We start from the raw sequence: 26,474 nt of genomic DNA, 5'->3' as shown, positions 1-26,474 counted from the left end.
TGAAAAGTTACTTTGGAGGGGAAGCAGAACTAAGATACTGGACATAAAAATATATCCTTTCGTCTTTGACACCCAAGTTACCCAGGCTTAGTTTGCACCATGAACATAGCATGCCTGACTTTTCTTTTTCACCAAGTGACCTATGCCAAACCTTCACTGCCAGCTTGTTTAAGCAGTGCCACAGCTGTGCCTAGTTGGGAAAGCCAGTGAAAAAAAACCAATGGTGTATCTTAGGGTAACTATTTAAAAAACTCTGTTACTGGTGCACTATGGACAGACAGGTGTGCTTTGTTTTAGGAATCCCTGAAAAAGCTCTTAATTGTTCTGCCCTTTCTCCTTGTGCCAGGTATCTGCCCAGCTTTGAGCATCCCAGTTAGCAGCCAGCTGGAAGCTACCATTAGATCTCAGAGAACATGGAGCAAAAAAGGGCTTGACAAGAAATGCAGTGTGTGTCAAACACAGAATATATTTTCAAATTTTCATGTAAATGCTGTGATTAACAGCTCTGTGGACCAATGGGTCACCTAGCCTCTCTAAATGTGATAGCAACAGGGAGTTAAAATTTTACTTAATAATCCTTCATTCAAAGGCAATTTTTTCAATTAGTTTTCAGACTTGTGCTGCCACTGAAAAAACAAAGAAGGAAAAACACATTTTCTTTGATCTGCAAATGATTTCATCAACCATATTCCTTTTAATACACAACTCCCCACCACTACAATTGCTGAAACAAACACCGTTACATTTGAACTTCAAGAGGATTTACTTGGACCAGAGGCAGCCAGCAACAGAAGAATTTTAATGACTGTGGGAGGATTGTTGGTATTTTAAGAAGTCTTCTAAAACCTTTTGAAGGATTTGAGATAAGTAAAAATAAGTGGAGCAATTTTTTTTCCCTAAGTACTTTGCACCATGTTTTCACATAGCAGAAGTGAGTTCTACAACTGCACAATGAAGCTGGAAAATCTGAACAGAGAAGCAAAAGTTAAAAAAAATCTGAGACAAAACCAAGTGGCATGTGAACCACTCTGAAAAAGAGAGCAAATGAATCCTTCTATTCCAAGCTCTTGTTTTTATTCTCTTTGCTCACAGCAGCTTTAATTTCATCAGCTTGCAAAAAAACACTCAATCCACAGATCAGATTTCTTAAGAATATAGGGAGATTACGTCAACAAAACAAAGCACTAATTAAATTTTTAAACAGCAGCCACATGCTCAGTGAGTTCCTTTAGTGGAATCGTACAAGCAACGTTTGCATCCTGTTGCCTTTGATCTAAAGCATTGCACTTCACCTTTCAGAAGAAAAAGCCACCTGCTGCCAGAAGTGCTCCAGGATTAATCCACCCCACGACTGAAATTCAACTGCTGTTAAGAGTTTGAAAGGTCCGGCTTCCTGAATTGTCGAGTGCCTCCTTGGAGAAGGGCTGATCGATGTACCTGGGCAGCAACCGCCACCTGTCGCAATTACAATGAGAAAAGAAAAGCCTCCTAGGGCATCCGTCTTCACAAGGGGCCTCTGGACCCACACGCGTGTCACGAATGATCGCACCCTCGTTTAAAGTTATTCACCTGCAGCTTCTCCAAATACACCACACTTTCAGCACGGTAAACTGGGGTGAATGATTTGGTGCTGCTTCTTAACATCATCCTCCCACCCTATCCAGGAGGGATTCAGTAAAGAGCATGCAAACAGCAGTAAAAAGGACACTTGGAAAGGGCAACCCCCCCAAAAAAAATGAAGTGTCTGTGATGTCCTTCTTTTGTGGGGAAGTTGGGGATATGAAAAAGTGCTCTCCCTGGATCCAGGGAAGAAAGCAACTCCAAGCACTCTTGAGAAAAGGAAATTGTTTTTCAGTCAGATGTTCCCTGTTTTTGGAGGCACTCTTACCCTCTCCTTTCTTCTGCTTACCTGCACTAGCTCAAACATCACTCAGGCACTAAGAAAAATTTATGAGTGGCTTAGCAAGCAGATGCTTTTAAATGAAAATTTCATACAGCCTGTTCTTCTCTTTCTCAGTACAGTTATATGGATAAAAAACAAATCAACCTTTACATTCACTTGCTCTCAAACACAGTCAGAAAAAAGAGCTGTTTTGTCCAAGGCAAGTACGACATTCAATACCTTGGTCAACTGGCAGATAATGCGTTTATCCCCTCTGCCCACTCCATCTTCCACAGTGTCCACACAAATTCGGCTTGACAGTACAGGTGAATTTCAGTTTTACTGAAAGCAGTGGCAAAACTCACTTTATTCAGTGGAGACACATCTTACTCACTTGCTGCTCCTCCCTCACTCAGCAAGGAACTGCCTTTTCCAAGCAATTTTATGCATAAAATCCAAGCATCTCTTCCAAGCAAGAGGTGCTAAAAACTCTGCTTTTTGCTGGGCTGACCCTCTCCCCTCCATTTCTTCCCTGCCCAAATGGGAGAGTATTGTCCCTTAGTTACATTCCAGTATGTTACATTGACAGATACACTTCTGATTTTTTGGCATTGGTTTTTTTTGTTTGTTTGTTTTGTTATAGAGGCAAATTACAATGAGGAAAATGGCCCCAGGAATTTACTGTTGATATATTTTACATTGTTAGGAGAACACACAGTTTCGCAGAGAAAGGTCCCAAGTTTTTTATCAGCAAGATCCCACCTTTGCTCACATTTACCCCTGTCAAGGAGTTTTGATTAATGTCACTGATTCTCGGTAACTGAGATTCACATGAGTGGCATTTCTCTTCGAAACAGCCATATATGAAAAAATCCATCTGTCATACTTAGCTATTCATAACAATGTGCATGTGCATGTGTGGCTATTATATGTAGCACGGTCCATCCAACATACTACATATGTTGTCTTAACTTTACAAAATAAAATTGTACCTTGGCTTTTAGTAGCCCGCTGCCTTTGAAATGAAGGGTACATCATTTAAAAGATACCCTACAAATACTTCTCAGTGCAAAAATGCAGAGGGTGTTTTGTTTTCAATCACAAGAAAGGTTCCATAAAAGGTTCTGTACACTTTTTTTTTCATGTCAAAAATCCCTTTGCTTTCTGCCATGAACAAGAAAAGCATTCCAATGCCATAAATACATTTTTTTTTTTAAATCTACCAACCTGACTGTAGCCCTTTAAGAGCCTTAGGGATGTGTCCTACTTTAAGAACTTGTCCATGAAAAACTTGGGACCCCTCACATGTTACACATTTCGTACCGCACTTCAAAGAAGAACGTTAAATACCTTGTGACTAGGGTACTGTTTATTTCATAATCTAAACAAACACTGGAATACAGTCTACGCTCTTCTACTTTCCTGCAGACTTTACAATGAGCTTTTTTTTTTTTTCATAATTAAAACAATCTGCATACACACAGAACATGCATGCTCTCTGACACCAGTAATGAAGGTAAGAACAGTCAGTTTCCATCATCTTCCTGTTGCCTGTATTAGAAAAAATTACTTTTTTTTTTACTGTAGTTATGGCAGTGTGGCTAAGGATACGAAATCTAGAGCACAATTTTACTCCCTGCACAGAAAATGTTCATCACAAGCATGCTGATGGTGATAAATATTACATGTCTATTAAATGATAGGCATACTTTTATCCCCTTTACTCCCTTTTTAAAAAGACTAAGTGGCTACATGTAAATGCAGTGAAGCAGGTATAAGCTTAATTAATCAGAGTTGATTCAGACTGGCACCAAGATGCAGCAAAGTCCGACAAAGTCTCAGCAAGGCTTTCCATGGGCTACCGATGACCTCCGTCACAAGGCATCTGCCTTCTACTTTTTGAAAGTAGAAATCAAAGGCCTTGCACACGGCCAGTCCTGCAGATGGGGCAGACTGCGCCGGTGTGTTGGGCTCCCTGGAAAAGAAGCACTTGTAGTCCATTAGTGTTTGAGAAAACCTTGTGAGTGGGTTACTTTCCCCAGGGCCGTGCACCCACCCCGCTCTGCGGTGTAGCCTGCTGCTCTTTGTTGGCCACGCGGCTGGCTGCAGTTTTACACCACTGAGTGGTCGTTGCTGTGGACGCCAGCCAAGATGGTGTGGTTAAGCGAGGACGCCGACCGGTCCGAGCCTTCGGTGGGGCCATTGGCATTCTCGCTGCGCTGGCAGCAGAGGATCTGCTTGAAGGTCGCGCTCATCTCCTTGTCCCGGTAGGAGTAGATGATGGGGTTCATGGCAGAGTTGAACTCCGCCAGGAGCAGGAAAAATTTTTCATAGGCCAAGACGTTGCACTGGGGACAGCAAACATCGAGGAGCAGCAAGACTAATCCTGGGGTCCAGCAGATTATGAAAGCACCTAGGAAGAGAAAGAGCAGACAAAACACAACAAAACCCACAAATATATTAATGCACTGTTACTCGTCAAGACACTATGAGAACCATCCAACTGAAAGCGGCAATGGTTAATTTTCTCTTTCAAGAGTATCGTTCCCACACTATTTCTTCACTGACCTGATGAGAAGGCCGCTTTTCAAAGATCTGTAAATGGTTATGGGCAGCACATCAAAAGAGCAAGACATTCCCCCCCCACTCACCATCTGAAACGTTCTCTGCTTGGCAAATACATTTGCATTTAAAGTTGATAATGAGGAACATTTCTTCCTTTCAGCTAGAGACCTCTGACTAATCAATCTCTTGATCAGGAGAAACAATGCTGCAATTTACTTCTCAAACTAATAACAACAAAGAAAACCTTTCTGTGAGTGCTGTGACTGAAGCATCAGTAATAGAAAAAGAGTGGTGCAGGCAGCAATTCTCAAGAAAAAGAAAGCCTGGGTCTTGTTAATCCATTTCAGCCCCATTATGTAATGGAAAGTCCTAAACACACATCCTTCTTGCACTGAAATGTCGTCCTTCAACAGATCTACTTCTTTTCTTAGGGCTCTATTCAACAGAAATTCAGAGGCTTCTCAGGCTTCAATAGTGTAAATGCCAAAGAGCCTTACCCTGATTAAAATGCTTCCCCCTCCCTTCTCTGCTTTGCAAAGCTCTGAGGGGGATAAAGCCCAGAACAAAATTTGGAGTTCAATGCAGAAATGAAATCAAATGCGTTGCACTTTATTGGGAGTAACTTGCTAACTCCTTGCAAGGTTAAAGAGGCTTTAAATATAAGCACTGCTCGGGAAGCCCTTACACACCAATCATGTCAGAACGAAGATGGTGCTCCTGAGATTTTCCAGGCTGACATGCTTGGCTGAGGTGGAAACCAAGGTCTTATCATCAGCGGGCAGGCTTAGCGCAGGCAGCAGCAATAAGGGCTTCCCAGCACTACCCAGTGAGTGCTGTTTTCAAACAGGTTCTCCTGTCACTGGGGTATTTATTTGTTAACATACTGCCTCCATTTTTTTCTGCAGTGATGCTCTCTGCAGGTCTAGCAGCTGACTACAATCAGTCTCGGCAGCATGCAGCCTTTTTGCCGTGCCTGCCAAGAACGTGCCACCTATTTCCAGCTTGGGCAGTGGCAGCCATAAGCTGTGCAGACACCTTTCCGTTTGGATACCAAACCCACCTAGGTCAAACAGAAGAACATTTTCTGAAGGGCTTTGCAAACATGCAGGGTGTGCCAGGCTACAGATATTGGTTGCCAACCAGGCAACCACACACAGACTTTCTACATACAAAAAAGCATCCCTAAACTGAGCTTGCTTCCAACTGATGGTGCCACAGTGCCACTCAACGCCTATCACTTTGCTGACCAACAAAGCTCGCAAAGGGAAAGAAGGTGGGAGGCGAACTGCCAGCTGCCAGTACAAAGCACCAATGTCTTTGGCCAAATGACTTTGTTAGGGGCTGGCAGCAATTTTACAGAATAGGGATGAAACTCTCCCACGCTGAGGTGGCATCAAACACATGAATCCACTTCATAGCTTTTGTTTGCAGCTCTTTTGGATTCCAGCAGTCCTAGAAAAGAGTACTTGAAACCCTTGCAAAGGACCACGGTCTTTTGTCCCTTCCTTGTACCTGTTCCCAGAAGAGTAGAAAACTGCATCTCTTTATTTGCAGGATTGTCTGGGTTGATACAGAGGCTGCCCTCTGCACGGAGCAGCTCTGCTGAGCTGGTTTCTGCAGAAACCAAGACAATCTTTCAAATTCAACCACTCGCTGCTGAAACTGTGTCTGTTGTGTTCAACCTCCTAGCTAGTGAGGCAGCGGTGGACTTTGTTCCAGCTTGAGCATGTATTTTCTTCATTACAGGCTGTCTTGGGAGAACAACATCAGAGACGGGAACACTGCAAGTCATGGGGTCTACAGTCAAGGACAAAAGATGATGACAGCATCCTCACCAGGCCTGTAGCAGAAAAGTCCAATGTGGGAACAATGGAGCTGACAGGAAAGCTCTCCTAGTGTTGTTCAAAGTTGCAAATGAAAGCTTCCAATTTTCCAACAATTTTTTTTTTGGTTGGTTTTTTTTTCAAATCTGGTGTTGAGAAACTAAATATGTGAAACAGAACGTTCTGTTGCTATCATTTTTGGGTATGTTAAAGGCAGCAACAACAAGAAGCAATACGGCGAGGCAGGTAGGCATTTGCCCCTAAGAAAGCCCCAAAGTCTTTCACAAAATTCCACATGCAGCCTACTGCACTGAACACTGGTCTCCGGTGGAGTTTCTGAGTCTCTCTGGGCTCCTCAGTATCTCAGATAGGTCCAACAACCTACATGCTGAGGCTTGATGTCATTGCACTCAAGAAAAAGTGGACTGCGGTTGAGCAAGCAACTAAATGCTCTGTGCAGCTCATGCTACACTGAAAAAAAGATAAAAACAAAGGGTCGCCTTCCCACCAGCTCTGGAAGCGAATGGAAGTCATTATTCTGCAAGTTGCCACCCTGCTGTTCATGCCAGGCCTGGAGCTGGGTCAATGATGTGCTGGCAGCCAAGGTGTCAAGAGGAGAAGAAACCCACGCTGCCCAGCTCCAGACCCACTTGGGTAACATGGGCTTTCTGCTGCCCTGGCCCCCAGCTGCAGACCAGGCTGACTTTCCAACCTGTTGCCTCCATGCGGCAGCAGTGGCAGCAGAAGAGCACACAGCATCCAGGACTGCACCTTTGTGCAAACAGGGCTAGCTTCAAGCTTCTGAACAGACGGCTTATTTGTTATTGGGAAGTAAAAGCCATTGAAGCCAGCCCCATTCAGTCTAGCGGGTTTTGTATTACTTTAGCCCCTGGGATTTTCCTAGCAAAACTTCCCACCATGCTAATGGCTCCTGTGGCTTATTAAGTTAAGTGCTTGCAAATGGTGACACAAACAATGCCTCAGGTTTTCTCACTTGTTATTTAACTGTCAGTACCCTGGAAAATACTGGAAAGCATCACTCAGGGTAAGGGCATGTTTGAGTTAGGTACGATGCAAGGAACATAAAAATGTCAGGCTCCTATTACTTCAGATTTAGGAAACATCATCTGTTAAACATGGAATTCTTTCCCTGGAAGGAGAAAAAGGCTTGAATTTATTTTTTCTACTTCTTACTTGGAATATTTGTCAAAGTAAAGTGATATTAAGCTAAAAGTGAGGTTAAATTCTTTCCCTTCCAGAAATCTGTCGTGCATTGATTTCACCAAGAATGAAGATCTAAAAATATCACATCTAATAAAACAATGAGATCCAAAAGCTTCCTGCTGCAACGTACTGAAAAGCCTTAAGCATACACCAAAATCTTGATGTATTTTTCTGCTCAGGAACAGAACTGAGAGCAGCCCAAAGTACAGTGGGAGTAATTTCCAGGTGCATCTTAACATTTTACAAACGCAGTCAAACATGCATCACAACGACATACAAAGCAGATCTATTGCATTCAGTGAATTGTCATGTCATGGCACTAGGAGATCCCAACATGGACGAATAAAATCGCCAATGGTGTGTCCTTGGGTGGCTGAAGAGCACCGTTGCCTGGACAGATAGCACCTTAGGGTGACACCTCCAACCCTGGCAGTCCTTAGAGGCACCACACGAAGCTGACCAAACCATTCAACTGCAGCAGGAGGAACATCCCGGTGGTGCATGGCCAAGGTCTGCCCGGCGGGTCTGGCAAGAGAAGGCCTGGTGAGGAAGAAATGCCCATCAGGCTGAAGGGCAAATGGCTAGCCATGAGACAGGAAAGCTTGAGGGAATTGGACAAATGGCACTGCATCTTTTAAAAAGCCTTAAGGAGACAAGAGGGGAAGGGGCCTATAGACCCGGAAGCACATTTTACAGCAGGAAATCTGAGTTAAAACAAAGCAGTCATGACGCTAATCTCATTTTCTGTTGCTGTGTGATACCTCTCACCCAGGGCTGAAACTCTAACTCCTCGTGCATAGTCTGTCTTGCTGCGCTGTGGCAGAAGTCCACTGGGGGCTTTCCAATGACCACAATATGACTACATCACATCTGTCTTGAACCCTCGTCTGCTGCACCAATGCGGATTGTATTTCCACGGCAGTTGCATGCTTGGAAACTGGCATGGCCTCACAGCAAGATTTGATTGCAAGAGAGTAAAAACTGTTGTGGGCAGTAGGCACATGAAACCAAGCATGATGAATCACACAAAAATGAGTGACTAGCAAAACAAAAGAGAAAACAACTCCAAAAACCAGCAGCAGAAAAGAAACAAGCTACATGAGAATAAACACTGATGAACTAGTCACTCATTACTAGGTCCTTGGTCCTCTCAGGAATGTTTGCAAAATCAACACAACAAACTGCAGACAGTACAGAAAGATAAATTAGGAAAAAGGATACTATAGAAACAGCCTCTTAAAACACAGAAATATTAATTTAAGGCTGTACTTGAATGATGGATCACCTCTGTGCTACTGCAGTCAAGCATGCCTGCTGGTTCAGTTCACTAAGCACTGACCATTCGGGATGACTTTTTTTCCTACCAGTGGAGACTGTCTTAACTTGATGCCTGTATTTACAAAAACTTGGTAAGAACCAAAGCAAGTAAGAGCTCCCCTTCTGAGAAGCAGACATACCTGGAGGATCTGACGTAGTTAATGGAAAAGAGGTTGAAGAGGGGGGAAAAACATTGTCAGTTTGTCTTGCAGAGCTTTCTTTTGTTTTTCAATGAGCTGAAAGGCAGACACTGCACAGATCCAAACCCAGGCTCAGAGAAGCGATTTCCAAGCGACCATCCCTCTACATGCATGGCAAGAGCATTTGGTCCAGTTTTATCCTAGGGCTGCAGATTAAATCGTTTTATTGCTGCTGCTGCAGATGGAAAGCGAGCCTTGTTTTAGCGGGACGCTGATCAAACTGCAGTATATTTTTTGTGTTAGGCTTTGCTCTGGGGAGGATGTAAGAAGTTCACAAACAACATGCTGGAGGCATGCTGGCACCCAGCCCCTGGGGATCACTCGGGGCCAGCCCTGGCAGGAGGTGGCATGGAAGAGCACTCCGAGGCTTGCCTGCCGTCCCTCTCCCGGCAGCTCCCCAGGGCCGTGGTATCCCCGTGCCATCCTGGGGGTGGGCAGCGGGTCAAGGATGCAATTAAGCCTCCAACACCCAGCCTGGATGCCAAGGACCCGCACACAGCCACCTCCCAGTGACCAGACTGGGCGGCTACTTGTGAAACTTCTCAGGTTAGCAGGCGAAGCATTTCCTAAGCAGCACTGTTTTTTTTTTTTTTCCCTTTTGCCTTGGACAGCGTAAGTCTGCGTTCATTCCATGAACGTTTATTTTCCTCTAATTTGCAACAGCAAAATAAAAGAAGCGCTTCTGCTCCTGCCAAGTCACACACCGCCATCCCTTGGAGGCTCCGGTGGGATGCAGCTCTTGTCAATGCACATCTATTCTGAAACACCCCTTTCCTCCTGCTTAACCATATTGTGTCCCTTTCGTGTGCCCTCTTCCACCCATCTTGGGTGTTGACCCTGACTTTACTGTTTTCTGGCATGGCCTCACACTCACCCTGCAAATTCCTCATACAGAGAAGTCTGTATGAGGGGAAAAATATGCAAAGGGCCTCTTTTAGGGAGTGAGAGGAGAGAAAGGGGAAAAAAGATCTCGCTTGTGTTTGCAGTTTTGTTAAGATTACAGAAACAGGATAAGGCACTACCATATCAAAGACAGAAAAGACGCACTCCAGCTGAACTGCAGGGACATTTACGTTCTGCCGCTGTTGCTCACCTCCCCTCATCCACCCGCTGTCCTCTCCAAATCCCATCCTGTTCTGAGTGGCACTTCTGATGGGTGGCTACACCACCTCTTCCACTGGGACAATGGTGACCAAGAGAGGAAAGGACACGGAGCATCACTGCCAGTTACCAACAAGGAACAGGGTCTTGCTGCACTTTCTGCAGGCTGAAAGCAATGCTATGGGGAGACAATTTGTTTTATTTAACAAAACCATAGCCAAAAAGGGCTACAGAAATGCCTGGCATTTTCCACTTCCTGATACATTCCTACCCTCAGCAGTGAAAGCCACTTGCTATGCTAGCTGAGGAGCAAGCTCATCAGCTGCAACACAACTGCACTTCTTCATGCCCTAGCCATCTGTAAGCTGTATCAATAACCCTCCTTATCACACTGCGTGTTATCTTGTGCATAGCATGAATAGACATAAGTACTGCATGAAATAGCGCTTATTTATAGCTATGTATTGCTTTCCCCAGATACAAATATTAGAGAATGAAATCTAAAATGAATGCTGAATTACTATATATGAAAAGACCCATGAAGACAATTTATCACGCTGTAAACATACAGAGTGTAGGAGTAATTCTTCTAATTCTAGTCTGACATAATTTTCCCCAATTTTGCCACAACATTACTACAATATAGCTTATAGTTCTTGGTGGATGAAAACACAGTTGTTGCTGTTATTTGTAGTTTCTGCTGGAAACAGTCAGCACTGGGGTAAGGTTTGCTTCCACCCATGGAATTTTTATGTGAAAAAATAAAATGTGACTACCACATATGGACCAGATTAACAAATGTAAAATAATCCTATACTAAATTTGGCAAATTCTGCAGAACTTCAGTTATGAAAGGTTTGCCTCTCCGTCGACAGACTCCAAAAGGCTCGGCGAGGATGACAGTGAAAGACAGTCCTTGAAAAATACCCCTGGTGGAGGGGAGCAGCATGCAGCATGCCAGTAAGAATGGTCTTGTTGAAAAGGGTGCTATCAAAACCCCTTCATTTATTTAAGGTGTCTTTATTTAAGGAAGCTGTATGAATTTTGAATGAGTGACAGATTCGTAGTACACTCCTCCTGCAGTTTTTGACCGAGTGCAAAATGCTGCTTTCTCTGACATGTGTCTGCAAGACTTTGATGCAATGGCCCCTTTGGGTTTCAAGCCAAACATTTCTCTGGTGGGGCTGCGTGTGAAAGAAAGGGGGGATGTCTCCAGCAGTGTAAAATAGGAAATGAGAAACAAAGCAAAGCTAAATAAAATCTACATTCATATTCATGCAACAGTATCTTACATGTACTTCTCATGAGATGATTTTGAGCAAGAGGACCCAAGCAAGTAAGAGAAAACACACAACTAGGGGGCATATGGGAGGAGATGGGTGGTATGAGCTATCAGCCTGTCTTTCACACTATACTTGCCCCATCCCTGGGGACCCCCATTCTTGAATCCTGTGAGCAGAACAGCTCTGAACATGCAGATTACAGATAAAATCCTGACCTCAGCTTTTCCAGGTATCTGAACTCCACATGAAAAGTTGACAGGCTTGCCAGATTTTTCAGCCTACTGCACCCATGGTTTGCAAAGAGATTTTTAAATAAACTGTTTCTGCTAGTACTGCATCCATTCCCTGATTTCCTACCTTTTCCACAGCTATACGGCACACGCACACTCCAACCTCTTCCTGAATCCTATTCTGGGATTTTGAGCTGTTGGATTTGGTCAGACTTTGCACAAAATAACGTCTGGATCATGTAGGAACACAGAAATCATGTCTTGCTCCAAAACTTATTTCCCCTTCCCAGGAGGAATACAGTATGTGCCTGCTTCAAACATCTGTCTTCACCTTTGAACTCCTGTGCACAGAATTAATTCGGTGTTTAAGGCATGGCTATCTTTGTCAACAAATCACCCCCTCTCTGAGGAACCTGGCTGCTTCCCTCTTGAAGCATTCATCTGGTTTAAAACATGCTAATGACTTAACATGAAAGCTTCCTTGGGATTCTGCCTGTGCTCTAGCTGGGCTGGGAGGAGCAGCATGCCTTGCCCACAAAGAGTGAAGTTCCAGTGTATGTTAGCATCACCTCATTCTGAAATATTTCATATTTCACCTGTTCATCCCTTTAGTCCTCATCACCTTCTTGCTTTTCAGAAAAAATAAAATGAAGTAAAAAACTCTTCCTAAATGGACATACAGTCTTGACCACAACTGATACTCCTGCTGGCATACAGACTCTCCTTTGCTACAGGCCTCTGCTCTCCCTGTTATCTTCCGATGCTTACATCACCACATTGCTCTTGACAATTTATCATATAAATATGGACTTTTACAAATTCCTTGGTGAAATCTTTAGGTCTAAGCCCACCTTTTAAACCAGACACACTTCTGCATCTACACCTGCTGCACGTAGGGCCAACTGAAGATACACCTGACGCACCGCAGGTTTCACAGGGTGCTGACAACAACCATTAGCCAACAACCCCATTGGCACCACTAGCCTCACGACCGCCATCTCTGAGCATGGGGATGCTCAGACAGAAAACGCCTGTCGTCAGTGGGGCTGCATCTACAGCCATCACGCCTTCCCATTTCTTGGGGTGGCTGACACCTTTGGTTTTCTCTTCTTGCTTCAGTTTGCAAGCCCAGACCAGAGGTAATGAAGAGCAGTCTTCTCTCAGTAGGACTCGCAAATGGCAGCTGTGGGAGTCCTCATGAGCTCACTGTCTGCAGCACTTTGCACTCGCTGCCCCGAGCGCTTGCTGCCAAGTGCTGGAGGCAGGGTATGCTGACGCTCGGCCTCCTGGCTTTCCTTCTGGAGGTCCTATCTGCTGGGTGTCTTCCCACCTGGACCCTGGGAGGCCTTTCCACAGAGCCTGGCACCAACTGTGGATGTTTCAGATACCGCGTGGGTCTCAAGCCCTTGCATATCTCTGTAGTATCTGAAGCTTTTGAAGTTTGAAACAGCAACAGGCAGAAAAACCTGGGGAGGACCGATAACAAAACAAAACAAACTGAAGAGAGAACGAGACATGGGCAGAAGCAAGCCATCAGAACAGACCGGATTATTTCATGGGTGCTCGTTAAACTCTAGCCCAGGTTACCACTTGCTTGGTGTCATTCTCTGCCTGCTGCTTGCAGTCCTGCAAAATGAGTTCACTGGTCTCCAGCCAGCTGATCCAGCTGCCCTCAAGTATTCCTTGGCTGATGTCTCTGAAGGAGAAATCAAGTGCTAATGCAAATAGGGGAGACCAGGACTGTTTTTTGACTGACACCTTTCGAACCAAAGGTGTTCGAATACCTCCTCGTTTCAAAAGTATGCTTGTCCTGGTTTTAAAGAACACCTTGAAAAGACAGCATGTGCAATCTGCTTTCCAAAAAGAAAACCAACAGCTCGAGCCTATGGCAATTTATCCACATCCATTTGAATCCCTCAAATCAAAAGGTTGTTAAGGAAAATGGAATTCGCTGCTGACCTAGTGACTGCAGGAGAGAGACGGTACTCCCCCCACTGCCCCCCGCAAAAGAAGAAAGTAAGCCTTTTATCTATAAAAAGCATTTTAGACAAAAACAGGAAGTCATTAAACGCCAATGGTCAGGATTCCAACTGATTTCTAAATTCATAAAGATATGTGAAGCTAATCTCTGAATAAAAGCCTGGCTGTTGCCAAAGCAATCTGACTATTTATCTCTGTGTAAAGACAAACAGTAGTCCCCGTGGAGTTTTGCTGTTGCCAAAAACCTGACACACAGAGGAAACTTTGGTGTCTCTTTCAACTTTCAGGCGTTCTACACAAGCCTTTATGCTCTATTATGGACACAAATGCTCCTACAGTCCCAAATCAGTGATGGCAGCTTGGCTGGAAAAGGAGCACAAAAGCCCAGCTGAGAAGAGGCTCCTGAGGCTCATGATACTGGTGTCCCTGGGTCATGGTGACACAGGACAAAGAAAAGCAGGCAACAGATGTCTGGGCAAAATTAGAAGCACGAAACCGCCTTTCAGTCCATACCTGCCATCCTACTTGCATCCCCTAGTCCAAACTCAGCCAGTGAGTGCCCTCTTTATGGGCACTGATTGCTCATGGTCATGACTTGGGGCACCAGGTGGGGGACAGACCCATCCCCGAACAGCAAGAGGACCCTATCCTAGGGGTCTGGGTGAGGCTTTCAGGTCCCAGATGTGGGGCAGCTGGAGGTGACCAGGTCTGGTGGCAATGCGAACGTGCCTACGCAAACATGAAGGCTCACCGCAAGAGGTCATCTGAGGCAGGAGTGGGACAGCTGGCACCCTGCAGGCAGGGCTCACAAACCGGACACTGTTCTGCCAGCCTCCGCAAAGTATATTTAGCATGCTTGGGACCTGGGTGTTTCACCGCTCCTCTACGACCTGCAGTTTTCAATCACAGAAAAATCATTCACGGCCATGTTGAAAAAACCCTGTTTTGCCCACTTTTCCTTTGGAAATCCATATACCCCCTGCGGTACTCTGGTACTTTCCCAGGGATGGTCACAATGCTACACTCAAATAATACAGTTTGTTTCGCAGATTTCAAACAACTTTGGTACAAGAGACTGTTTAATTGTATTTTCTTCTGTTGTTAAGGACATTAAGTGTTACTGGTATTATGTTTGGATAAGCTCCAGTTGCAACAAAAGTTTCCAAATGAAGCATGGGTGGATGCAATTTAATATGTAAAGGGCTGCTTTGATTCTTACATAAGATGAAACTAATAATATTAGAAGAAAAATATTAGCCTCTATCTGCTTCCTTAATAGGAATAAAATCTGTTTCTCCCATGCTAGTATCAGACTGTGAATAGGAGAAAATACAGAGATATTTAAAATTACTGTATTATATACCAGCTCTACCTCAACTGCAAGAAAACTGTGTGCGCTTTTATTTTTATATAGCCATACTGCAATTTATCTGATTATAGCTAGCTGGTTAAGCTGTGGTAGACACCCCTCGAGGGAATTGCATTAAGACCAGTAACACAAAACAGTTTTAAGAAGCAGAATCCACCATGACAGCTGTGTTCCTCCGCGAAAACAAAGAGCACGAGCTCTAGAATGAAGTGGACAACAGGGGAAAAGCCCTCTTGGTTAAGAGGATGTCACTCCAGAATAAATCTTCCTGGCAAATCAGTCTGTCTTCTGGATATGTTAGGATAGGCTCCTCCCCAAAGTCCTTCTACTCCTCATCTGAATGTTAACAAATCAAAATACTGCCTTAAAGCAGAAGCAGCCTTGGACAGACTGTACATGAACAATGGTGCTATAGTAAGTCACCTGTACACCTCACCACCCAAGCAGTGTCAAGGCCGTATGGACGCTGCTCGGGCTGTCATACTACCAGTGAGGGGTCTACAAATAGCAATGATAGAGGGATAGCAGACAGACGTGGCATTGCACTTCACAAGAGAAGCACTGAGTGAAGAACCACCCAAATTTTGCTTGTGGTAAGTATATACTGACAGCTTATCAGAAGGGTAAATTCCAGGTTTTAGCACTTAATTCTATATGTACTCGTTTAAACCTGTCTAGATGAGGCTGATAACTTGGGCAGAAAATACAGCTTTTGGTCTATAGTTCTACACTGAAGATGAGACATGGTTTAAAGGGATGCAGCTACCTCTTGGTTCTCACAGATGCCTCTGAATTCCCTTGGAACATCTAATTTTCCCTATCTGGACAAAATGCCATTACACTTATGTATAACTTATGTCTCATGTGTCAGGGAGAACGAAAGATTAGTATTTTATCAACTTCTATGAAGCCAGTCTCTGGATTCATTAAAAAAACTATCCCACAGAAAGAAGCACTGCAGCAGTGTACAGTAGGTACTTTTTTCCCTGTCAGAAGGGTGTTTACCATCCTGCAGCATATAGTTTTACTGCGGTAACGACAGTATTTCCCATACTTAAAATGGGAAATACAGTGAACAAGTCTGGAAATGTTTCATTGCTGGTGGTAACTATCTGGATTCCAGTGGCAGCTTCTCTGTGATTTCGTTTTTATTTACCATTACAGAATCTGTATTGATTTAAAGTCTTCAGGCAAACACAGAAGACAGCACTGATAAAATTTAGCCTTTATTTCAACTCATAGCTTCAAGAATCACATTGCCAAACCTTGTGTTATACTGGGAAAAAAAAGGTGTGTCTTCAGCTAGCCCTTTCTCTCACCAGTACGCAGCCGTGGAAAACCCTGGGAATGCAGCTATTGGGCCAGCAGTGTTTTGCACAGTTCTGTTTTATGTCATTAGGTCAGGACAAGCAGGCAAAAACCAAAACAAGGGAAAAAATCAGAATGCATTAGACACCCTCATCACTACAAACGAGGGAACCCCAGTCTCATCCACTTAAAGGGTTAGCCATTAAAACTGCTTCTGGGTTAGACAAGTGATGCATCCTCTCACTATGCCTGAGTTTCCCCACATTTCATGCATTTATCAGAGATGTGAGTTTGATTTGGCATACTGGATCCTGGTGTTTCAGTTGGTTTTTGGGAACAGCGCTCTACCTTTGGCAGTCTGCTCTCCCATTCTAAATTTAACCCCTGCTAAGCAAAGTACGGCACCTTAAAGTGTCCAAGAATAGCGCTTGCCTTTCAGGTACTGTGTTAGCACCACATCCTGCGTCACTGTGGCTTAAAGATTTCTATATAAATAGCCTCTGAAACCACAAAAAAGAGCACTATCATACTATTTTGAAGGTTGCTCAATCTGCATATTTTTGAAGATGTGACTCCTTTGACATCTGGCACACAGTTTGCTCCAGTGTCCCCATAAAAGTCTGTAGATTTTGGCTATGATAAAAAGGAACAATAATAATGAAAAAAAAAAAAAGGCACTAAGTCTTCTCTTTCAGTTCACTTACTCCCACCTACTCATGAAAGGGCAATTGTATTGCAGCAGAATACTGAAATACTTTCAACACCAAAACTGGGCTGATTCCCAGCCACCTTCATCTCTTTCAGGGGTGTTCATGAGAAGTGCCAGACAAAGGTCATTTATACCCAGCCCCTATCTACCAAGCAAGGAAGGAACAGGCGTTAACGTTGCTGCTTTCTCTGTAGCATGCCTTGACTGCAGCTTGGCTTTGTCCTGAGTCTTCTGCTGCTGGGCATGAAAGAGCCGTCTCTGTTCCCACTGAACTCTTGGCCTCTCTAGTGAGACTGCCAAAGACCACAGTAATTATTTTCTACTGTCACCTGTCTTCAGGCTAAGGGCAAAGCCAACTCGTCTCTCACAGCGACACAGAGAAGGCAAGCTGCTGCGAGGGCAGAGCTCGTGGCTGTGCTCGCACAAGCGCTCCCCATGGACCTGCCGGGGAGCGTGCTGCTTCTGCAGGGCAAGAACTTGAAAATTCTTCCCTTTTAGCACTCTCTGCTTGCCAGGGACTTCAGTCCTCAAGGGATAAGGGATTTAAATGCCATTAAATGTAAAATCTTTGGCAGTTGAGAACGAAACCGTCCAGAAGTTTTCAAAATACAAAAGATATTTTAAACAATTCTCTGGGATGCAGACCAGGCCGATCTGGTAATAATTCACATCACCATGACGTATGGCAGGGCAGTACTTTACTTTTTAAAATAACCACTAATAACAGTTTGATCAGGTGTGGCAGATCAGCTACCTACAGTGCAGGCCACACCAATGGCTGCCAGAGGCAGAATATACCTGTGAAAGCATTTGTCTCACACCTGGAAAGCCTGAGACTGCATGCAGAGAATGACATGTGGCATCCAAAAAGCAAACCTATTTTGTTCTGCATGCTCTGAATGGCCCTTAGATCTGTCTAATCCCCTCCGACTGATCCCTCACGCTATGCCCACTGGACACATCTGCACGGCATGCTGCTTTGATCACTCCATGGGAGCAGGTTCTAGATGCAGGGCTGAGCTGTCTGCTCAAAGAAAGGGGACAACATATAAGCAGGGAGCCAGCCGTCAAAGAAACTGTAACTCCATTGACTTCCAGAAGCAGTTGTAAAAACAGTCGGAAATGGTACAGCAGCATTGAAAGCAGTCCTCTAAAAGAAAAACAAAAGGCTCCTCCATACTCTCTCTGTGGAAAACCACAAGAAGTTTCTGCAAGGTTATCAGTCCTCAAAAGAAGGTCTTAGTATGTCGAGGCCATGTACTGTATTGCATCCTTTTGCTTTAAACAATACAGGGTTGCGATCATGGATACGGGTTGTGAAATAGAAAACCTAACTAGCATAACACCAGCTGTTGTTCCCTGATGAAAGAGGAACTGAAGGACCAAGACTGCTACCAAACCATAAAGGCAATTTCCAGCTGGATTACCTTCAGCAGCTGCACAGGTCTGCAGCTCACCTATGGGGCTGAGGAAGGCAGCAAATTGACGGACTAGCAGAATCTGACCATTAAAAAAGATACCTCCTCAAATTCCTGCTGTCAGCTTCTGAATTGCTCCATGTTAAAAAAACCTACAGCACCAAACAGACAGGCTGTGCCCACTGGCATTGCTGAACGATATCAGCACATGTCCAGGAGGTGAAACCTGGGGACACAGGAAATATGTTTCATTGCAATGCCGGCTAATTAAAGCACCTACACTGAGTACTCCTCCTGCAGCACACACCCAAAACAGTGCCTGCAAGATCATTCAGATGTTTTAATTCAGCACTGCTCACAGTAGTTTAAGTCAGATTGTTTTGGAACAGACACACTGATACATGAATTCGCAAGATTTCTGCAGTTGTTTTAGCAGATATTTGTGGGCTTGCACCTAAAGCAAACCAGAAGCTGCATGAGATAAACTGAGACCTTTGAGGCAAAAGGCCCTCCACTGAGGAATTTTGGGTTAAAAAAAAAAGGCAAAAAAGCAATTAGTATATTGTAAGCAAATCACTTGCAAAATCCTTCTACTCAGCAAAATAATTGCTTCCAAGAAGAACCTCTGCTGCTCCAAGTGAAACGCACAGCTTTTTTTCTTCTTCAGGAAGTGTAAAATCCCCTAACTATTCAGCAACACACTGAAAGAAGCCAATCAGAGCTGACCTCATTTCCTTTTAAAATGTTTTAACAATGAAAGGAACATTGAGACAACACTGAGGTAAACTCCAACGCAGCAGCAGTGTGTACGGGAGGTGCATAAAGGAGGAGACCTGATGCAAACTCAGATCAGCCTTTGCCTGACTTCATTTAAAGCTCCTGGTGATACTTGCTGGCTTCTCATCATTTTTCTGCAGAGCTCAGAGCAGTGGCTATAACAAAGCCAGGCTAGCAAAATTGGGGATAATGCAGCAAGGCAGAGGCCATTTCAGTGCTATAGGAAAAGTCCATGTCTCCAGCTGCTTGTCTTTAATAGGCAGGCTTTGCACCCTGGGGATTGATCGCAGCTGTGTCTCAAATAATAAAAAGCCAAACCAACCAGCGCAACAAGCTTCAGATCTGCTGGGTTCTTGCTAGCTGTTCTGCAAACTATGAGGGGACGAGAAGAGCACAGATTTTCTGTCGCTGGTACCTTCTTGGAAAGGCAAGCAACAAGGGATGAGTTTACTTGTTCCTCCTCCAAAATTAATCAGCATTCAGCTTCCTTAGTCACCTGGTGATGCCACAAGCGTTTTTACCGGCACCAGTGCTCTCTCTGCTGTCCTGCCATCCGAACACCAATATTGTAACTGTGTTCATTAATGCTCTATCTATGCGCATAGAGAACACAGGGCTGGGAACAGGGCAATGACCAGGCAGGTCTTCCAGACTGACCTACTGCAAGTTTGATGATTCTATGGTATTTCCAGCACACATTTTTCTGAAAACACTCACTGTTTATATTTATCATTGACTACACTCCTGCCTTAAACAGTATTTATCAGAGAAGGCACATGCAAGTTTCACCAGCTCTAATCCAACCAGGATGCAGCGTTGGCATATGCAACGAGGCTGAACACAGCTATGGGTGCAGGGCAGATAATGTGGTCTGGGCAGGACAGAGTCTTCACTCCCTGCTAATTTCATCAGTGTTTGGCTGATCTTATGTCTGAAACCGGCTGAGTGCTTTGCAAAGCCCGCAGCGTTGGGATCCCATCTGAGCTGCTTGGGTTGGTGAGCTCTGTGCTCCAGTGCACAAGATGTTGTACCTGGTTGTGATTCAGCCGCCGTCCTCCCTTACTGACATGGCTTACATGAGGAGTTTGCTCCCCCTGCCTGACACACAGCCAGAAAAGCCCGCATCATGGGGCTTGAACCACGGGGGTTTTGCAAAACCTGGGCTGTGCGTGCCTGGGGAAGGGAATGAGCGAGAACAGGGAGGTGCAGGAGCACCGCTGGACCCTGCTTTCCCTCTTACCCTCCCAAAACCACGAGAGTTTTGCCTCAGCAAGTCATAAACAGTGTCACTCTCTCAGACAGGGATGGCTCTTGTTTTTTCTCTACATTGGTCAGAGAAGCTCCCTTGAGATTAAAGCCTGCTACTGTTTGCCATCGCTGTGACTGTCCACTGGCATCGAAGCTCTGTATGTTACTGCAATTGGCTATACATTATATTCATAAAAGAAAAAAAAAAGAAGGAAAAAAAGGTGCCAGTAACTGATCCACAGCCTGGATGTTCCTCATCTCCTCCTCCTTATTCTGCATCACAGAATAATACCTGCATTCATCAGGGTCACTTTGGGCAGGAGTTCAGGGTTGATGGGAGAGGGTCGAATGCAGAGATCTCCCAGGGTTCAGTCATGGCTGTCAAACACTGCTGTTAGCAGCAGGTCTGAGCTTGAATGTTGCTGCAATGCAAGCGTTTTGAGTGGAAAATTCAGTCATTCACAGTAGATGGTGCAGGGTGCAGGCAAGAGCGAACACATCAAAAAGCAAGGAAATGAGTTTGTCTGCAAAATGCAGTACACGCAGTCAGGAGGCTTTAAGAGAAGCGAGATGACCACATACAGTACAATGAGTACAGGTAAAGGGAAAGGCAGAGGGAAGTATGCCAATGCCTGTAAGAGCATGGTACATCACTGCAACAGATGCATGTAAATGTTAACAGATGCAATTTAAAACTTAATCTTTTCCACAGAGATGTTCTATCAAGACATGCAAAACAGATGAAAAGAGACAACCCCAAAAGTTGTTTACAGCAGAAGAGGGTCATACGTGACCTGCCACCTCTCCATCCTTCTCCCTAGCTGCGCTTTCTGAATTTCGTGACACTACGGAAAATTGTCCCATCAAGCCGGCATCACAAGAGCATGAGCTGTCTCCTTCCTGTGCAGAATAACCAGCAGCACAAACTTGCTGACAAAACCCTTCCTTGCCACAATTCTTAGGTAATTTTTCTGGGAACATTCATACTTAAACCCATCTGCAACACGCTAAGCAGGGAGAAGGAAAGGAGTGCGAATTAAGGAATGGTACTGATGTCTCTCTCTGGCTCATTTAGTACTGCGTGGCTTTCCAAAAGCATGTTGTTATCACAGGGTTAGAAATTATTTAATGCCACTGTGGCATCATGTTTGTGTTGCCTGGCTTCCAGGACATCTAACTGTTTTGGGTTTTTTTGTTTTGAGGAGTGGTGAAAGCAAAAACACTGGTGTGCCTCCATGCCAAGGGAAGTGACAGGACTCTCTGGGAGTCCTTGCTGGAAGGTGCCCTAGAGGGACCAGGAGAAGGAGCCAGAGCAGCCTCCACTTGTGGCTTCCTCAGAGAAAAAAAAAAAAAAGAGGCAGGCAGTTCACAGTGGTCCCCCAGGGAGAGTCGTGGCCACCCTCCCTGGTAACGCTCCCTGGCATCATGGCATTGCAAGTGAGCCGAAAACCTCGCTCATGGGAGGCAGACCTAAGCCCCAACCCAAACTCTTTACCCCAGTCATATGTTGGGGTTCAGAGGCAACAACTATGATGAGGGCTCATCTTCCCTGCGCAGACCTGCCACCTACCCCAATGGGTTTTTTTCTCAAGCATTTGTAATAACTCAGGGACAGGACATAACTGGAGGCAGTTCCTGCCAATGCATCACGTGCAGACCAAAGGCATGTTTATCAGCTCTTGAGCACTCATGAACTCTAAGCAAGTCCTGGAGCCGGAGCTGCCACAAAGAGGGCAGCTGTGGTCACAGCAATGAGGGATCCCCTGGAAAAACCTCACACCAAGGGCACAAATTGCAATACGCATACACACCCTTTAATCTCAAATGATGAAAATAATCTAATACAAGTCCTCTCCATCTAAATTAAAGAACAATTCATATATGAAGTGAGCTACCAAATAATTAAATATTTCCAGATGTTTCTGTTACTGATATCTCTCATGCTGGTTCAGGAAGTTTCTGAACATATCACTAGCCTAGCAACTTTTCTCTCACAGCTCTTTAAAATGCTGGCAACGTGCCTGTCTTTTCCAAGCACTTTGCGTTTTATTTTCCTGGGGCATGAAAGATAGAGGTGTTTAAACAAAGAAAATATACTTCCAAGCTTCCAAGCATGTGGACTTTTTTTTTTTTTTTAAAGTGGTCAGTCCATGTCACGGAAGTGGAGGAGATGGTTTCAAGATGTGGCAACATACATCTCTTATTATCACAGATTTCAGCACACACAGAACTGCACCATAACACTCTATTGCAAAATGCTGCCTGCAAAATTGCATATGCGCAGCTTTACAGGCAATTATATCAGGATACTAGTGCCTTTTCTATGCACTGTACTAAGACTACTTTCTTAAGACAAAGAACCTTAACTGTTTAAAACAGTATCAGAAGCCTTCTGCTTGTGCTGACTTTTTTGTTGTGGTTTCTGCTTTCTTACATACATCTGAAGAGATGCTCAATGAAATTGCTGCATCCAGCAGACGTTTCTCTTCCCTGTTTGAAAGCAACAGCAGCAAAAAGAGGCAGTGACCTTAAACTTCAAATGAAAAGAAGGATGTCAAAGTTTCTCTAATAAAACCTCTGGCAAGTATAATATTTTCTTTAGTAATTTTTGTTATTTTTTGGGACATCTGCACTCAACAGTGCAATATGCAATGGAGACATCCCATAACTGACACTTTGCAAGATTCCCTCTACTGTATGAGTCAAGGGTAACTCTTGATAGTCAGCCTATGGATGCAGGAGACCACTCTTGAAGCTTCTGGGAGAAAAGCATATTGTTTCAAAGTGAAGTGCATAAGGTACAAAGCTTATGAACGGATCACGCTCAGAGTTTTAATACATTTCATCACTGTTTTTTAAGGTCAAGGCCAGGTTTTAAAATCTGGTTCATGACCCTGCTAAGATTTCACCAACATTTTCAGTGAAATCCTGGTGTTAACACAGCCAAATGCAGAACTTGGCTAACCTGGTTGCCACATACTTACAGTTCCTAAACTCAGGACCTGATTGAGCATCAATAATTGAAAAAGTAGATTGCACAGAGAAAATGGCCAGTCAAGGCTTGATCCAGAAAGAAATTGTGCCTGACTGAGTACTTCCCTTCAGGAGGGATGTTCAGCAACAGATGTAGCAATTTTCCAGGATACAGTGCATATGACAGTGCCTCTGACCACTGCCATGCAGAAGGACCTGCCCCAACCCTGCTCAGTGTCTGTGGGCTCCACTGGACCCAGAGGGGCTACTCAGGGCAAGAAACCCCCCCAAAAAACCCAAAATCTCAGCAGCAACAGTAAAACGACCTTTGCTGGCCAGTGGCCAAGGGCAGGGGGCTCTGTTGCACCCCTGTGCCCCCCTCCCTTGGACCTGCCCAGCCAGGGAAGCTGGGAAGCAAACACCTGCCTACCCAGCGCTGCAGGCAAGGTACTCTATACCCCTCCCACCGAGGCAGTTCTCTCCTTCAGTCAGAGAGATAAATCAACAAGAGGGCTCAATGGTGAAGATTTCACTGTACTATTTTCTAAACATTCCAAGGGAAAAATTTTAAAGTTCCATAGAAAAAAAATAATAGGGGATTTTTATTTATTTATTTATTATTTATTTTTAATTCTTAGCAACTCAAAGTTTCTAGGGAATTCTGAATTTCTTCTGAACGTAAGCAACTTGCAGGGTATGAAACAGGCAATTTCAGCAAAAACAAAAAAAACCCTGAAACATTTAAAAAACTAGGAAAAAAATTTAAACAATTCAGCAAAAGCATAGTGAATTAAGTGCTCCCTGTTAATTAAATCATGTTTGCTTCTAAAATCAATGTCCATATCCATAAAAGAAATGTAGAAGATTAAATACTCAATGCATGTTATCAATAACAAACAGTTCGATTAGCTCTACTCTTACCGTCTAAATACATGTATTTTTTATGCACACTGGAAAAAACATGGTACTGCCACCAGCAGGGTAAAAATGCAACAAATGCTTCTTCCATTTCACATCCTCGTTCCAAAAACTCAGGGAAAAAAATAATTTGCTCTTCTTCCAGGAGTAAATAACTATATGCTGGATATTTATGCCTATGACAACGGTTTTCAGGAAGGTGGCTACCCTTTGTTTTCTGGAAACAGGCCTGGAATCGCTTTTCTCTGCCATGCCACGAGCCAGGAGAGCCCGGCAGCCCGGTCCGGCTCAGAGGCACCTGAGAAGGGGCCACCGGCGCTGTGGGACAGGGCGGTCCGGGCTGCGATGGCCCCGCAACATCCTCCCACAGCTCATGGTCCCATGGACAGTCGTGGCGGCTGGGCTCTCAGAGGTGCGGTTCCTGCCTGCCAGCTGAACGGGGGCAAGGCCACAGAGATAAAAGTTATAAATAAAGAAAGGGAATGGACAGACGGGAACAGAGGGAGGGGAGAGGGAGGGCGGGTGAAGAATCAAAAAAAAATTAAATAAAAGGAAAATCTCACGGGAAACAGCATCAATCACTACTGTGTTCTCTGGAATGTGCTTAAAAGGTCACATTTCTCGAGTGCATATGGCTTTATACGCACCTCTCACACTTACTTGGTGGGGCAAGCAAGGCAGCACTGCATATCTGAAAGCCTTCTGCTCTTTAAAAACCACCACACAGCAGCACACGGTGAATGCAGCGCTTGGATATTTGATGGATTAATAGACTGAAAGCTGAACTGTTCATCTAAAGAGTGCTACGTTAATTACTTCCAGTTAATTAGTGTGCTTTGTTTGTTTATTTAAATTGACCCCTCCTCACTCTAGGCTGAACCAAGCCATGCTTTTCTGCTGGAAAGACAGAAACCAGCACAACTCATTTCATGCAGAACGCTGGCTAAACAGCCAAGGATTAGATGCTGATTATCCTCAGTGAAGGATCATTTTATCCCCATGGTCTACAGAAGCCATATAGCCTATTAATCAATATGCATTCCCTTTACCTTTTTTTTTTTTTGTGTGTGACAACCATAGCAAGGACATTAAGCTATAACAGACTCTGATATTACTCTCTCCTTGTTGAAGGAGAGTAAATCCAAAATGCAATTGGAAGACAAAGCCTGTCCACAAGGCTGAGCATCAGGCAGCAAACAAGCAGCAAGCAATGATCCCTCAGCACCTGGCACCCCTACACCTATGTCCCACAACATTGCTTCTACCCGGGGCAAGGGTTTTCTGGGAAACAGGTTGCAAAATGCAAAAATGCACAACAGGGACATGCAGAACGACGTCCAGGGGCCAAGCAGGAGAGCGAGTTTTTGCCGGTGGCCGTTTCATGCACCTCCTGTCCCTGCAGTGCGGAGGCAAGCGCCCTCCCTGGGGATGGGAATGGTGTGGGTAGAAGTCCCTGCCGAAACCTAGGGAGGAGGGACCAGAGCCAGCTGCCGGATTAACAGCTCTCTTGGGGAGTCTGCATCTTCTCTCCTCACCTGGGGCTGACAGGCTTTTTCAACAGAGATCTCATTAAGCCCATAGTGTGCCTGAGAAAGAAAAATGAAGAACCCCCCATATCTTCATGTCTTCAGAGTTAAATCCTGCAGATCACTGTATATTCTGGCACCAAAATCAGAGCAAGCGAAAAGCCAATTTGCTTCATTTCCCATTTTGCTGTGTTACACAACAAGCACATACATTGAAATAGTAATAAAAACAAAATTGTGATCTCTTTAAGGAACAATGAATACATTCCACTACTGTATACAGTGTACACAGTATATAGTGTATATCCACTACAAAAGATACTTCCAAAAGATGCTTTGTTGAAATAAATTCATAAATCTTCATGGAGCACTCACACAATTTCCAGAAACTATGCCAAGCATTATCAGAAATGCCAATTTCTTCTGTATTTCACAACGTACACACTGTATCAGCTTCAGTGACCAAGGTACTGTGTTTCTTCCACTCTCACCTAACAGTGAGAGTTATCTCCTTTTCTCTAAGATGAATTATTGACTTGTCAGCTTCAGAACAAGAATTTTAGGCAGCACATTTTCTTAGGAAATAATTCTTCAGTTTCCTAAATGATGCTTGGTATGAACCG

General features: G+C 44.3%; 1 protein-coding gene across 6 annotated transcripts in view; it reads right to left on the bottom strand.

Moving 5' to 3' along the window:
• Nucleotides 1-671: 671 nt before the first annotated feature.
• Nucleotides 672-26,474, bottom strand: part of LPAR1 (lysophosphatidic acid receptor 1) — a 76,012-nt gene continuing 50,209 nt past the window's right edge. For all 6 annotated transcript variants that reach the window (XM_076362169.1, XM_076362172.1, XM_076362173.1 and 3 more), the window contains exon 4: nt 672-4,295. In XM_076362169.1, coding sequence (XP_076218284.1) covers nt 3,994-4,295 — 302 coding nt within the window. In that variant the 3' untranslated portion in view covers nt 672-3,993. The remainder of the gene's footprint in view (nt 4,296-26,474) is intronic.

Source organism: Aptenodytes patagonicus, chromosome Z (assembly GCF_965638725.1).
Source record: "Aptenodytes patagonicus chromosome Z, bAptPat1.pri.cur, whole genome shotgun sequence".
NCBI lineage: Eukaryota > Metazoa > Chordata > Aves > Sphenisciformes > Spheniscidae > Aptenodytes > Aptenodytes patagonicus.
This window is presented reverse-complemented; position numbering and strand designations above follow the sequence as displayed.